At 39.2% G+C, this 15479-nt stretch overlaps 1 protein-coding gene across 1 annotated transcript in view; it reads right to left on the reverse strand.

Annotated features, from left to right (window-relative positions):
* Positions 1-1148: 1148 nt before the first annotated feature.
* Positions 1149-15479, reverse strand: part of LOC114811093 (dystonin-like) — a 44518-nt gene continuing 30187 nt past the window's right edge. The window contains 7 exon segments of the mRNA XM_029062277.1: positions 1149-2174; positions 3485-3608; positions 7459-7569; positions 7958-8157; positions 9045-9116; positions 11319-11436; positions 15153-15170. Of these exon segments, the coding sequence (XP_028918110.1) occupies positions 1909-2174; positions 3485-3608; positions 7459-7569; positions 7958-8157; positions 9045-9116; positions 11319-11436; positions 15153-15170 (909 nt within the window). The 3' untranslated portion in view covers positions 1149-1908.

Genomic DNA, 15479 nt, shown 5'->3' on the forward strand with positions numbered 1-15479 from the left:
GACCTCCCTCCCTCATGTCTCTCCCCATGCCATTCCATACCCCATTCTAATGCCCAAATCATTTTCCTTCCAAAACAGTTTCCCCAAACTCCAGTGGTTGTCCATCCACCTTCTGCATCAAACACAAACTCATCATTGGCTTTAAAGCACTTAATCACCTTGTCCCCTTGTATCTCACCTTGTTCCTCTCCTATTACAAGGCAGCCCACACACTTCATTTTTTTAATGCTCACCTTCTCACTGTACCTCAATCTGCCTGTCAACCTCTCACCCACAACCTACCTCCTCATATCAGACAGATAATTGCTCTCCTCCACTTCAAAACATTATTGAAGGCACATCTCCTCCAAGGAGCCTTCCCTGACTATGCCCTCCTCTCCTCTTCTCCCACTCCCTTCTGTGCCACTCTTATAATAATAATAATGTAATAATGTTGGTATTTGTTAAGCGCTCACTATGTGCAGAGCACTGTTCTAAGTGTTGGGGTAGATACAGTGTAATCAGGTTGTCCCACGTGAGGCTCAGATTTAATCCCCATTTTACAGATGAGGTAACTGAGGCACAGAGAAGTTAAGTGACTTGCCCAAAGTCACACAGCTGACAAGTGGCAGAGCTGGGAGTCGAACTCATGACCTCTGACTCCAAAGCCCAAGCTCTTTCCACTGAGCCACGCTCCTGTGTTCATCCTCCCTCCCCGCAATACATATGTATATATGTTATTTATATTAATGTCTGTCTCACCCTCTAGACTGTTAGCTTGGTGCGGGCAGGAATGTATCTGCTGTTATATTGTACTCTCCCAAGTGCTTTGTACACAGTAAGCATTCAACTGAATGAATTTTTGCCCTCCCTCTTCACACCTGAAAGACGATTACTCTCCCCACCTTCAAAGAGTTACTGAAGGTATATCTCCAACCAAGACCTTATTTCCTCTTCTCCTAGTCATTTTGGTGTCCCCCTTGCACTCTTCATTCGTCCACCCTCCCCCCACCCCAGCCTTAGAAAACTTAAATACATACATGTAATTTATTTATATTAATGTGTGTCTTCCGCTCTAGATGATAAGCTTGTTGTGGGCAGGGAATCACTTGTCTACCAGTTCTTATATTGTGCTCTCCCAAGTGCTTAGTATAGTTCTCTGCACACAATAAGCTCTCAAATATGATTTATTGAAGAAAGTAATTACAGAGCAGTTTAAGGGACATGATTTATTTCATAGCTTTCTGCAAGCAAAATTGCTTCAATACAAAATGAATTTGATGATACAGTGCTACAGTACACTCAAGCAAAAGAAAACCTCACATTTACATGAATGCACTTTATATTGATATTCTTACAGTATAATAGTTCTAATATCCAAAATGTCTCTGGCCTCATGGAAAGCAATGGCACAGAAATGCTGCAAGATATTTGAGTATCATATAGCCAACAAGTGCCTGAAGTAATATCCTGTGAGTTCTCTGACAGATACTGTTTAATAACTGTAGTGTAAATGTGTTCATTTTTCTACACTCTTTTAGTGTGTATTTGAATAGCCTCAAAATGTGTCCTTAAGTCTTTTGGCTTTTGTTAAAAAAACAAACAAAAATCACATGAGGGATTCGTAACTTAGTGATGTAGTTTCTTCAGGTTGCAGAAATCTACCTGTCCTGATAACTGATTTTAGTGTATTTTCTACAACTTACTGTGTAGAAATGTTAGTATGTGTTAAACGCTCTTCCTCCTCACATGATGTGGCTTAAATGACAAATTGTAGAGATAAAATAAGACAAATACACAAATAAGGCCATCTGCAGAATTAAAAACCCACCTCTTGCAATATTTCACAATAATTTCTACATCATATTTTACATCTTACAAACTTAAATATTGACTGCACAAGGCAAGACCGGAGCGAGGCCACCCACACTATCTCTTGGAGGACTTGTCCAACTTGGTAGCCGGAGACCTCCTCTGGGGAGTGGGGATTTTGGAAGGCTTGGCTGTAGCCGGCCGAGGACCTGCTCGAGGGGCTGGTCTGTTGGCCTGAGGAAGAGTCTCGGACATATCCGAACACACAGATTGGATTTCTGAAATGTCAAAGTCGGATGCATCGCTTCCTCGACGGCTGCTTGACCTGCTGCCAGCTTTGCTTCCAGCCCGGCTTCCAGGTCGGCTTGGTGTTCGCTTGGATTCTGATAGGAGAGCACAGACATTTTGTTCTTATAGCAAAGATACTCATCTTTGATCATTTTGCAGGTCTTTGACCGGTGAAACCTGGATCATGTCTGGTATTTACAAGCAGGGTTCTTAGCACAAGGTTTTAATTTGGTTCTTTTTCTTTTCCCTTCCTCCCCACTGCCCCAGGACACACATCTTCTAGCCCCTGAACTTCTAATTGCTCACACTTTTTTTTTTCCTGAAGCCATTGCAGTATACATGCACACAAAATGCCCTCTAGAATGCTATTCTTTCAGCACTATTTGACCTTATTGCCATTGTATTTCAATGCCAATATCCCTCTGTACATTCTCACATCATAACAATGGTTTTGCCAATGTTATCTGATCCCTCCCTCCTTTCACACTCTTCTTCCCTGACCACCTCAATATGGAAAGATTAAAACTGGCTATTTAAGAAGCTGCGTAATATAATGACAAATATGGCAATGATGAATATTTAGTATGTAAGCACAAGGAATCTTTTTGAAGAGGATGTAAAGATAACACTTTGAAAACTAAATATTTACACATATGCCTAAAAATCTAAATATTTCACTATTGCATATATTTATATTGCTATTCCTTTAGTATTTTTCTCTTTTCAATATTGATAAATATTTGGTAAAATTTTGGATCTAAAATGCTTTACATGATTTATAATAATAATTGTATTAAGTACTTACAATGTGTCAGGCACTGTATTCAGCACTGGAGTGAATACAAGCAAATCGGGTTGACCTCCGTTCCTGTCCCACGTGGGGCTCACAGTCTGTCCCCCTTTTACAGATGAGGTAACTGAGGCCCAGAGAAGTGAAGTGACTTCCCCAAGGTCTCACAGCAGACAAGTGGCAGAGCAGGTATTAGAACTCATGACCTTCTGATTCCCAAGCCTGTGCTCTACCCATCACACCATGCTTGGAAAACTATACTTCAATTTGGGTTCTTTTCCTTGATATTCAATATTCATTCATTCATTCATATTTTTTGAGCACTTACTGTGTCCAGAGCACTGTACTAAGCGCTTGGGAAGTACAATTCGGCAACAGAGACAATCCCTACCCAACAACGGGCTCTCCAAGGAACCCACTGAAAGCATTAAGTAATGCCTCTTTTTACTCTAGATCAGTTGAAGGCTGCCAGGAAGGAATTCCAGAAGCAGTACAAATGCAGGTATTAGCTTGTCTGCTATTCTTCCTTTGAGTTTCCTCCAACAAGAGGAAGGCAAGAATCCCATTCACTCATTAGTATAAAATGCATAAACTACTCGCTTTTTCAGCACTTACCTGCAAACTGCATTCGCACTCTGCTAGCTGCAGTTGTTATTAAGCCGCTGTCTTCCCCAGAATGGAATCCTTTCCCTGATAAGTAACCTGGAAGTCGCAACTTGCTTCCCTGTATTGGAGTTCCCTGGATTACAATGAAAAAGAATTTCAATGCACAGATTCCATTTTTTGAACTCCCTTTAGCACAACCATTCTAACTCACAGTTTCTTCCACAGATTTTAATAGAAATTAAGCTACAAGAGAAGCCAGATTCATTTCATGAGGATCTTTTGGAAAGAATATGGCTCTGATGAAGAGAGAAGAATAGGGTTTGGAAAGTATGTATGGATGACCAAAACTGAACATTAAACTATTCTGAGTAGGAGTCAAATAGTTTAGTTCATGGTATTAATCACACCAAGAAAGTTACCTTTCTGTCACTCAGATTTACAGGGAATTTATTTCTAAAGGATGTGAATGTTCCCTTCTGTGTCACTCTTGCACTTGGATTTGTATCCTGTATTCACTCCACCTTCAGACCCCTAGTACTTACGTACAAATTTGAAATTTATTTTAATGTCTAATTCACTCTCTACACTGTAAGCCCCTTGTGTGCACGAAACATGTCTACCAACACACTCTCAAGTGCTTAGTACTCTGCACATAGTAATAACTCAATGAATAACGCTGATGATGGTAGTATGGATGATGCTCTGCCCACAGTAAGTGCTCAGTAAACATGACTGATTTAGCAGTTAAACTCTTTGGGGAAGGCAACCTATTAGAACTTCATAATATTCCCTGCTCTGATGGCACAATTGTCTTCTGAGGTTCCTAAGGGATAGAGTCCATGTAAAACCTGACCCATTCCCTGAAACTCACACAGAGGTCATGCAAAACATAGATATGAGCAAACAGAAACTCTTGTCACTCTGTTTCATGCCACACTCAGTGAATGATTTCTTGCAGGACTGCCTTAACTTTGTGATGAAGGGTCTCCTCCAGGCCCCACTCCAGATCGTGTTGGGGTTTTAGGCTGAACTGCTCACAGAGGTTCGTTTGCATCTGCCATGCCATCCCTCCCCTACCTAACTGCAATTCATTGAGCAAAATTAGTGCTGCTCTAAAGTGACTTGGTTGCCTCCTCCAGGTATTTCTCCTTTCTGTTTCCTCTCCTACTGGCCTTCTACCGACACCACTTGACTCCCATCAGCTGCATTACATGAAGATCAATGTGATCAATTCAAAATGAAGAACTGAATGCTGAGTCATCTGTTTCAGTCAGGTAGGAGATGCCATGTGGCAGAAGCAAAGGAATTTTCACTCTTCCTGTCTCCCAGAGTTCACTGGTCCTGATTTCTTGAAAAAAAAATTTAGACCTGGGTTCTAGCCCTAGATCCTAAGGACAAAGGCAGAAGGAGCATTTTGCACATCCCCCAAGCAAACTATGATTGCAGGCTCAAGAGAACATAAGTGGCACTATCTCATTCTTCTGTAGCAATTCTTCTGTATAATTTCTCTGCCCTGAAATCACAGGACCAAGGCTTATCTATCAGTCTGGGCAGGAGACTTCACCAGCATCACATTTTAGAAGGCACAGAACTCCTAAATCAGGAGGAATGTTCTTTTGGGTCCACTTACTGGAGACAGTAATTTCAGTATTGTTTCTGGGGAAAAAAAAAAACCTACTGGAAAAGCTCATCACCCCTTTCCTACCAGGTCCTTTCCATAGAGAGCTGAATGGCAGGGTTTTTGTAATTAAAATATCTACTAGGCAAAACTGTGATCAGTTTTCAGTAAACCTTGTGTTATTTTCCTTCACATTTTCAGGATATATTTAATAATATAATAATATTTACATACACTGACTCAGTCCTCTCCTGTTTCTCCTCTTATCTTCCTGGCCGTTCATTCTCAGTCTCCTTCGTGGGCTTCTCCTCACCCTCCCATCCCCTAACTGTAGGGGTTACTCAGGGTTCAGTTTTTGGTCCCCTTCTATTCTCCATCTACACTCACTCCCTTAGAGAATTCATTCACTTTTATGGCTTCAACTACCATCTCTTTGAGAATGACACTCAAATCTACATCTCCTCCCCTGTTCTCTCTCCCTTTCTCCAGGTGCACATCTTCCTGCTCAGGACATCTCTAATTGGATGTCCTCTCACCACCTCATACTCAACATGTCCAAGACAGAGCTCCTTATCTTCCCTCCCAAACCCTGTCCTTCCCCAAAATTTCCCATTAATATAGATGGCACAACCATCCTTCCCATCTCACAAGCCCATAACGTTGGTGTCATCCTTAATTTTGCTTTCTCATTCAACCCACATATTCAATCCATCAACAAATCCTGTTGGTCTCACCTTCACAACATTGCCAAGATCTGCCCTTTCCTCTCCATCCAAACCACTACCATGTTAGTACAATCACTCATAATAACAATAATAATGATGGCATTTGTTAAGCCCTTACTATATGCCAAGCACTGTTCTAAGCCCTGGCGGGGGATACAAGGTAATCAGACTGTCTCACATGGGGCACTTAGTCTTAATCCCCATTTTACAAATGAGGGAACTGAGGCACAGAGAAGTGACTTGCCCAAAGTCACATAGCTGACAAGTGGTGGAGGTGGGATTAGAACCCATGACCTCTGACTCCCAAGCTTGTGCTCTTTCCATTGAGCCATGCTGCTTATCATCCTATGCCTCCTGGATTACTGCATCAGCCTCCTTTCTGACCTCCCAAATTTCTGCCTCTTCCTACTTCAGTCTGTACTTCACTCACTGCCCAGATTATATTGCTACAGAAATGCTTAGAGGGCATGTCACCCCCACTCCTCAAAAATCTCCAGTGGTTGCCTATCCACATCCTTATCAAACAGAAACTCCTTACTATTGGCTTTAAAGCTTCCTATCACCTTGCCCCCTCCTGCCTCAGCTCCCTTCTCTCCTTCCACATCTCAGCCCTCACACTCCACTCCTCTGGTGCTAACCTTCTCCCTGTGCCTCAATCTCATCTGTCTCGCTGCTGACCCCTGACCTACATCCTACACAGTAAGCACTCAAATACCATTGAATGAGTGAATAGGAAAATGCTTTAAGGATTTCTAAATAGTAATTTCATGTCTAACAAGCACAATATCCAATTAAATACCAATTTAAATGACAGACAAAACTTTTGAGGTGTGTGTTCAAATTTAGTCAGGTTTTTGATAAGTAGGGTTTGGTGGTTAGTGGGCCATGGTATCCACTTGTTTCCTCGACTCCTGCTGTCTCTTCCTAGGTGGCTGCTTTAGTCTTTCCTATGCTGGATTGGATTGTCCTTTCTTATGAAAAATGCATGCACTGAAATTGATTCTCTTTAGTGATCAATGGTGTGGGTCACTGCTTCCCCATTCAATAGGTCAGGATTGTAGAAAGAGGGTTGATGAAGACAAAGGCAGATGAAAAATGGTCCTTGAGAAGGTGGTCAATCATATTATAGCACCAAACATTTGAATGCCCCATTACTTTTTGGTTGATGTTGATCCTGCTCCATTTTAAGGAAATATTTCAATGCTTTGTAGGTCTTTGGGCTGGGCCATTCTACTCAACACCTATATGTGGTCTGTTTCAGGCAAAGTATGTATTTTGTTGGCAATGATATCTTGTTTTATCCTTGACTACTTCTTTTCACTAGTCACTTCTTATCCAGCAGCATTAAGTCTATTCCTGAAGAACTTGGACTAAGGACTGATTTCAGAATCTAAGAAACTTTTAGAAATAGGGTTTCATTTTAGGCATGAATTTATGGAACTGATTGCATTTAGGGAAACAATTTTAGTGTAAGTTGGAACAAAGGCAGAGGAGAGGAGAGACGTTAACTCTACGGAAGTCTAAAAAATGAGCAAGTGCTAAGACAAGGTACAGGATTCAAAGGGTAGCACTGGGTGTTAGTGAACTGAGAGTTTTAGTTGAAGAATTTTGTTAGATTGGAATTTAGATCCTTACTGTACCTCTGCAGATGATACTTGATAGTCTGGGGACTCAGATGGTTTAGATGGAGTTGACGTTTTGCTGTTTGTCAACCATGGTTTACCATAATTGCGTGTTAAATGATGGGATGTCTGTGTAAAACAATGGCAAATCAAAATGTAAAAAAAGGACAGTAAACAAAAAAGAAAATCCCCAGAGATCACAGAGTTAGAGATCACACCTCACCGTTGGAATGAACATAATGAAAAAGCAGAAAAATCTGATGGAAAATCATACCTGCATAAGAATGAAACCTTTAAAAAATGCACCTGGAAAGGTAATGTAATGCCCCAAGACTCATGAATGGGCCAGGAGCCAATGTAAGCATAAATTTTGGATTTCCCACATAAGGTGGGAGATGTTGATAGAACCCCCAAAAAAGTTGCCCTGCAACTTCCTGAAGGAATTGGCTTTCTCAGATAGAAGTGAGTTTGATCATCCTAAACACCGCTCAACTCAGTTTTCCACCATGTCTCGTACCTTGGGTGTGCTGGTGACAATGGTCTGTGAGGGGATCACTGGACCAGCCTGGCTGGACACCGAAGTGGACCTGTTGGGTGACGCTCCCCTGGATGATGGCCGTGAACGCCGTCCCCTTGGGCGGAAAGCAGCCATGGTTTGACTGGCACCATCTGCTAAAATGAACTTCTCCCGCAGTTCCATGTTCGTCCTCCCCTTAGCTGTGGGACAAAAACAGGGATTTAGGCCTTTCAGTGAAGAAGCCGCCGCCAACGTGCAGAGCACAGCACACTCTTTTAAATCCTCTTTTTGCCATGCCAGCTCTAATTCGGTAGAACACCAAAATCAAATGCATCAAGGTATGATGCATTTATTTCAGATACAGGTAAGGTCAGAGAGAGAGCGTGCTTATTCTATCATTCTAAAAGTGGGCGTCATTGCTAGTGCAAAGGACGAGTCAGCATGATAATGGAATGCCCATATGCTAAAATATTGTTAATCCATCACCTAATAATGCAAAAACATATTTTCATTACCTGTTGTCCACACTAACCGTTTAAGCCAGAGGGCAAGGACTATATATCTTTTGCATGTAATGCATATGCGAACAGCATCATCAGCACAAAATAAAGACAGTTTCCTATAAAATTGCATCAGATGATTAGATAGCCTGCTAATTCCAAACATCATGTGTAACACCACCCAGATTCAATTTTATTCTTACATCTCAAAATAAGGCAGCAATTTTAAAGATGACCTTTAAAAATTCATTTTAAGAACATGCGATATAAAGACACTAGCCCTCAACATCAATGAAATAGTCAGTGGTGCACCACTCACACAAACACATATGCACACGGAGAACATTCCACAAGAAGTAGATGAGCAACATGTTAGCTCTGTATTTGATCAGTGTGAATAACTGTACTGAAACACACCTCAAGCGAGTCAATTTTAAATATTGCATTTGAAAGCACCAGCCCCGCTCTATATGTGTTAAGCCATACGCAATGAATGAAGCATGTTATTTATAATAAAAAAAGGGTTAAAGCAATAGCGTGGAAGAAAGAGAAAAAGAGAATGGGAGAGGCAAAGAGGGATTGCCAACCTATAGTAGGCTGAGTAGTAGTAATTGAAGAGTTTGATTCCGAACGTAACATTTTACTCCCATGATGATGAACTAGAAAAAATGACATAGGATACCAATCACATTAAAGAATATTGTTAGCAGGAGAAGAAAACAAGTATAGCAGTTGCATTTGCAAAAGCCCCCTAGGCCCGGGTCAATAGGATATAACTTCGGAGAAAATCTTCCTTGGGTCCCTGGAAACCAGGTAGTAGGGAATGGCACCTGGTCTGTAACAATCCCAAGGGTAGGAGGAAGAGCAGTGTGGGAGGGGTGGGGAAAAAGGAGGGAGGAGGAGAATAATGTCATTTTCCAAGTTTTGTTTTATGTGTGTGTCTGTAAAATGAAAGTTCTTTCTCAAAGACTTTGCCTGTAGGTAGAACTGTTTCCTTGAGCAGTAACTTCCACATCTGCACAATAAAAAACAACGACATGGAAAGTCAGACACTCCTCCTCCTGCTTTTTGCTGCTGTGGTTGCACAATGAAGACCAGTTTGCCACTTCTTAGGTGATCAATTGTCATGGCCCAGTTTCCTTCCCAAACTAATGTGTGCATGTACCTGATTATCTTTTATCTACCCAAGTGCTTAGTTTAATTCATGGCATGTAGTCAGTGCTTAACAAATATCTGTTATTATTAAGTATTATGGACTCAAATGCTGTTCCCTGAATACCATTAATTTTTTGTTCGACCCACAGCATGTCAAATAAACGTGGTTTTCCATTCAGACAAGGCTGTATACTAGAGAGAGGAATATTCCACAGTGACTTTTTTTATAACTGTCTCTGTCCTATGCATCAAGTTCCCATTGACTTTACTGGGACTCTTTGACCAAATAACTGTCTATACATAAATTATTGGTATTCGTCCGCTCAACTGTAAATATTTTCGTTACCCTATTTATTTTGTTAATGAATTGTACATCGCCTTGATTCTATTTAGTTGCCATTGTTTTTACGAGATGTTCTTCCCCTTGACGCTGTTTAGTGCCATTGTTCTTGTCTGTCTGTCTCCCCCGATTAGACTGTAAGCCCGTCAAACGGCAGGGACTGTCTCTATCTGTTGCCGACTTGTTCATCCCAAGCGCTTAGTACAGTGCTCTGCACATAGTAAGCGCTCAATAAATACTATTGAATGAATAAATACTATTGAATGAATGAAGGTTTAATCCTCTACTGAAAAGATGTAGGTGGGGTGGCCATTCTTATCATTTTCAACTAATCCTGGGACTGATACATAGATGCTTTTATGTGGTTAGCATCTATCTACAGAGGTTTGGTGTGTTTCATTCCCTAAAGAACCTGTTCACCTAGATTCTTAAAATGTTATTACTTTACAGTGAACAGAGAGATATCTGGAATATTTTAGTGCCATCAATGGCTATCATAGTCTCAGGTATTCAACCAGCATCCAAAATTATTTGCACTGATTAAAGAATGAAAGAGAAAAGGGCAGGATCCTAAAGGAATTAAAGGATGTTAACTAGAAATTTTGCTACTAAAAGAGATTTTTCAATGTATTTCAATGAGTGAAGGTCTTGCAGGAAATTGAATTGTAGTTAAATACTGTGGATGGAATATGGATCATGGTTGGGGTATGGGCATCCTACAGTTACTTGGCTAAAGTAAACTTAGGGTTTCTGGGTTTAAGTAATGTGGATTCTACATAATTATATAGGAGCAATAATTGGCAAATCTACAAATTTTTGCTATTTAACTTCAATATCTTTTCTATTTATATTCTGGTTAGACACACTTCACTTGTAATTTAACTTTTTGTCTTTAGCTTCGAGTATTTCAGATTACCTTATTTCTTACTTTAATTCTCATTTTTCCTGTAATGGAGTAATTGTTTGGTCAGTTACAGCTAGAGCCTTTCTTCTGCTCCAGTTTCCACCCTGAAAGCCTCAGAACAGTGGCTATTTATTGAGCGCTTACTGTGTGCAGGGCACTATACTAAGTGCTAGTGAGAATACAAATAACAATATAATAGACATACTGGCCTCACAGAAAATTATTCTACTTGATGCTGCCTGCCTACTAGGTAGCTATAGGAAGTCAAAAACAATGGAAAGAGCATGGTTTACATGACTGCCGCAAGTTCTCTCAGAACTCTAGGCTGACAAAAAGAGACTATTATGAAACATTCACTGTAGGAATAAATGACAGTAGTTGTATGCTTCCTAGGTTGGAAAAGAAAAAAAAATTCATTACAAAAGAATTTAGTCATCATCTTTCATACAAGAATTTCCTTACCCCTGCAAGGATCATTTTTAACCAGGAATTCATCCAATGCCATCCATCCACCTCCAACTCGAACCATCACCGTACTCCGTAGAATGCGAACAAGACGCAGTTGTTGAGAGTCACCGAACTGCAAACAAACAAAAGAATCCATAAAGCTTTTCAACAAGTACTTTCTCCTTAAGGATGCAGTGAATTGTCACCAACTTTAATTTTGTATTTATTTACAGCCATTAGTAAGTTTGCAGAAATTTATTTGCCCACTAGATTATCTGCATTAGACTCTGCTGCATGCTGATTTAGTCCAAAGGAAAACAATAGGAGAGAAAAATACAGGTTACTACTACAATTTCATGACTTGATACTTAGTTTTCCAATCTCATGAAACAAATTAGTAAGGCAAACCTTAAAACAGTCATTCTTACTTTTTAGGGATTAATACAGCCATGAAAATGAGCACTGGCCCACATGTCTCAGATCTAAAATGAGCCTTAATATGCTTTGCTTGTTCTCCATTTTCTCTGATATATTCTTATGGGGATCTGAATATTTCAGGGGAGAAACTTATATCTCTCTGCCTAGTTTGTTTATAAGGAGCAGAGGAATACAGAGGTTCCAGAAGAGTAAGTTTTAAGCTCCTCAAGAGCAGAAACTGTATTTTGCAGTAGTAATAACAGTATGAACTGAAAGCCTGATGAGTGTAGTACACTGTATTAACTTTCTGTAAGGACTACTAGAGATGGTGAGACCATTGTGCATTTTGCAGGCAAAGTTGAAATTTTGCAGGTGTAATGATTAAGTCTATATATGAGAATGCATTCAAAAAAGTCCTATTTTGATTACCATATTTACTCACATAATTGCCTGTATGCATAATTCATAATTCCCCCTGCAAATTTTTTACGAGTAAATAAGATTTTTTTTTGTGTGCCACATCATTATAAGTGGTGATAGCAGTGAATGACGGGAGGAGGAGGAGAAGAGTCAGAACTCTAGAAACAAGTATGAGTAGAGGGAAGTTTCTTTGAAGTAGAAGCTCTAAAGGGTGTTGTTAATTCATTGAGTGAAGTTGAGAGAGGCAGTAAAAGAGATAAAACATTAATATTCTCTGGCCTTTCCCTTTCTTCTTCTCTTTTTCTCTTCCTCCCCTGATTGCTGGACTTAATTCATTCAGTAGTGTTTACTGAGCACTTACTGTGTGCAGAGCACTTGCTAAATGACCCACTGTAACAGGACCACCCCTTTTTAATGTTATACCATACCATAAATTATACCATAAGTAGAGCAATTATATGAGCAAATATGGTATTTACAGCATTAAAAACTTTCAGTGACATATTTCTGACATGATATAATCTGGCAAGTTCAAAAGTGATTCAAAATTATACAAATCATACCCTGGACCAGCAACTCTATCTCCTTTCCCATCCCAAAATGATCAAACAATTACTTAATCATCTGGCAAATTTCTCCAGTTGAACAGTTCATGATGACCAACTAATTCTCAGTTCAACCATTTTTTTGAACCCAAATGGTACTTCTTGAATTTTGAGCCGTTTTATACTAAGCTAACATTCTAAAGGAAAATACTAGCCTATTGCTATGTGAGGTTGCAGAGTTTTAAAACATCCCACCAAATAAAGTATTAAACAATTTTTGTGTATGTCACTGAGACACAGCAATAAATCATTTATTGAGCACTTACTATGTGCAGAACACTGTACTAAGTGCTTTGGAGTGTAAAATACAACGAAGTTTGTAGGTTGGTAGTCCCATGTGATTTAAATTATAGAAATCAGGGCAATGTCAGTTATGTATCAAATTTGGGGATCAACAGCAGTACACCCCAACAGTTCCTTTCAGAAATGCTAACTTGTCTTTGAAATTACCCAAGTAAATTCACCCAACAAAGCCTTACTTGGTCCTATATGTGCTATGGAACTTGAGAACTCTTTAAACATAGCAACAAGGAGCCAATCCTTGATTTTGCTTGTAATTTGTTGCTGCCTAACTACTCCATTTTTCACCTTGACAGCTAAACTTTATTAGCACTGTAGCTGGGCCTGAAAGGTAATATGATTTCAAGGGTAGAATGTAGATTTACCTCTTATTAAATGATCTTTGGTATTGCTAAGCAGGAGGGCAGCAAAAAGGATGATTACTTTGGGGAACCAGACAATAGAAACCTCTTTAGGTCAAGTTGATCAATTCAAGTGCCTGAAGAAATGGTAGATTTGGAGGAAATGTATACACATTCATTCATTCAATAGTATTTATTGAGCGCTTACTATGTGCAGAGCACTGTACTAAGCGCTTGGAATGAACAAGTTGGCAACAGATAGAGACAGTCCCTGCCATTTGACGGGCTTACAGTCTAATCGGATACACATGATATCCTAGTTTATATTAAGCTTGTCAGCAAAGGATAAATCCAAAGTGTTTTATTTTACTCAGACTAATGACTACGTTTTGCCCCAAGGAGACATATCTCCAAATACTGTTGGGCTTCTTCTCACTTCCTAAAAGTAGTAGAAATAATGTTTAAGTGCTTATTGGATGTAAAGCACTTTACTGAGGATTGAGAGAGAATACACAGGTGGGAGTTAGACATGGTCTGTTATTTTGGCTTATTTTAATTCCCTCTCAATGTCATTACATTCTCAATTTTAGGTAGATGGGAACTTGTGCAAATTTTTGGTTCCTTGTTCTTTATTTTGGTCTAATGTAAATATCTTTTTTGAAATATTTTTGCCTTTAGTAACCCAGAAAATGAGGCAAGAAGGATGATAAACTATATGGGAGTTTTTAAAAAATCAAACATATCAATACTTTTGTAATAAAATATGTCCTATGTCCTTTCATCAACAGAAAGAACTATAATTTTTCAAACTGATAAAATTCTAAAATCTAGCTCATTCTATAAATATCTGAAAATGCTTTCAGTTTGGAGCCACAAACTGTTAGTACAGCAGGTATTGCTTAATTACCACCACTTTATTAAGAAAATATTCTGACTTGGCTCAAGATTTGCTGCTTTTTTAAAGGTGTATACTCAAATCCAAATATCAAGTAATGTGGCCTGAAAAGTAGATTAATGTAGAGGGTCTTTAATAGAGATGGACATCTAAATTATCATTTAACTTGCATGTAGAATGAATTTAAAGTCCCAGATATGTATGTCATCAAGCCGGATTAGGCTGAGTTTCTGACTGTGAGCCCCATGTGGGACAGGGACTGTGCCCAACATGATTAACTAATATCAAACCCAGCAGTGCTTGATATAATAATAATACTAATCAAGAAAGGCAAAGTGCTTGAGTAATATCAAATGAGACAGCAGGATAGACGGACAGTAGCACCACTGTGCAGAACAATGGGAATACTGGAGGATTTTTCTCTTTGCTAATATTATAATCTCCCACTTCTCTCTGCTAAGCCTCATCCTTCCCCAATTACCAGATATGGTGCACATTTGTTGGGTTTTTTCTGTAGCAGATGGAATTCAATAGAGTAGATATATGGATATGTAAGATATGGCTATATATTCTGATAAAAATATTTATGCCTAAGAGTGGGAACTTTAAGTGACATTTGCAAAGCCAGAAGCATTTAGAGTGCTAAAATCTATTATCTGGTTTCCTTAAATAATCTCCTCAATGAGACAAAAGCAAAAAAAGGGATCCTGGATGAAGGAAACCCTTGTAGCATTTACAGCAATACTCACAGCTAATCATCAATGAATTAGCTATGAAAGACAGCAAGGGAAGGGACCAGCCACGGCAAGCTTTTAATGAGTATTAGGAATCATTAGATATGAACTTTGTAATACATTTGACTGGTTTATACCTGATTTCCCAGGAAGAACTGATAAGAAATGAAAAATGGAAGAAAGACACAATTAGTGCAACAAGACATTTTCTTTGTAACTAACAAACACTAACATATATAAACTCTGGTCTCTCACTGTATCTAGTTTAGAGATGTGCAGGTACTCAAATAGCCAAATTAATCTTTTTTTTAGCCCTTTCTCTTCTTGATAAACCCTCCAGATCAATAATTAATCCCCCAAGTTTTGAAAATACACATAGGTATTTTCTGGAATATGATTTAAAAAATGGCTTTGTGTGATTTGGAAAATTCTTCTATTGGATCCAGCACATCTCCTGCCTAGTT

This window comes from Ornithorhynchus anatinus, chromosome 1 (genome assembly GCF_004115215.2).
Source record: "Ornithorhynchus anatinus isolate Pmale09 chromosome 1, mOrnAna1.pri.v4, whole genome shotgun sequence".
NCBI lineage: Eukaryota > Metazoa > Chordata > Mammalia > Monotremata > Ornithorhynchidae > Ornithorhynchus > Ornithorhynchus anatinus.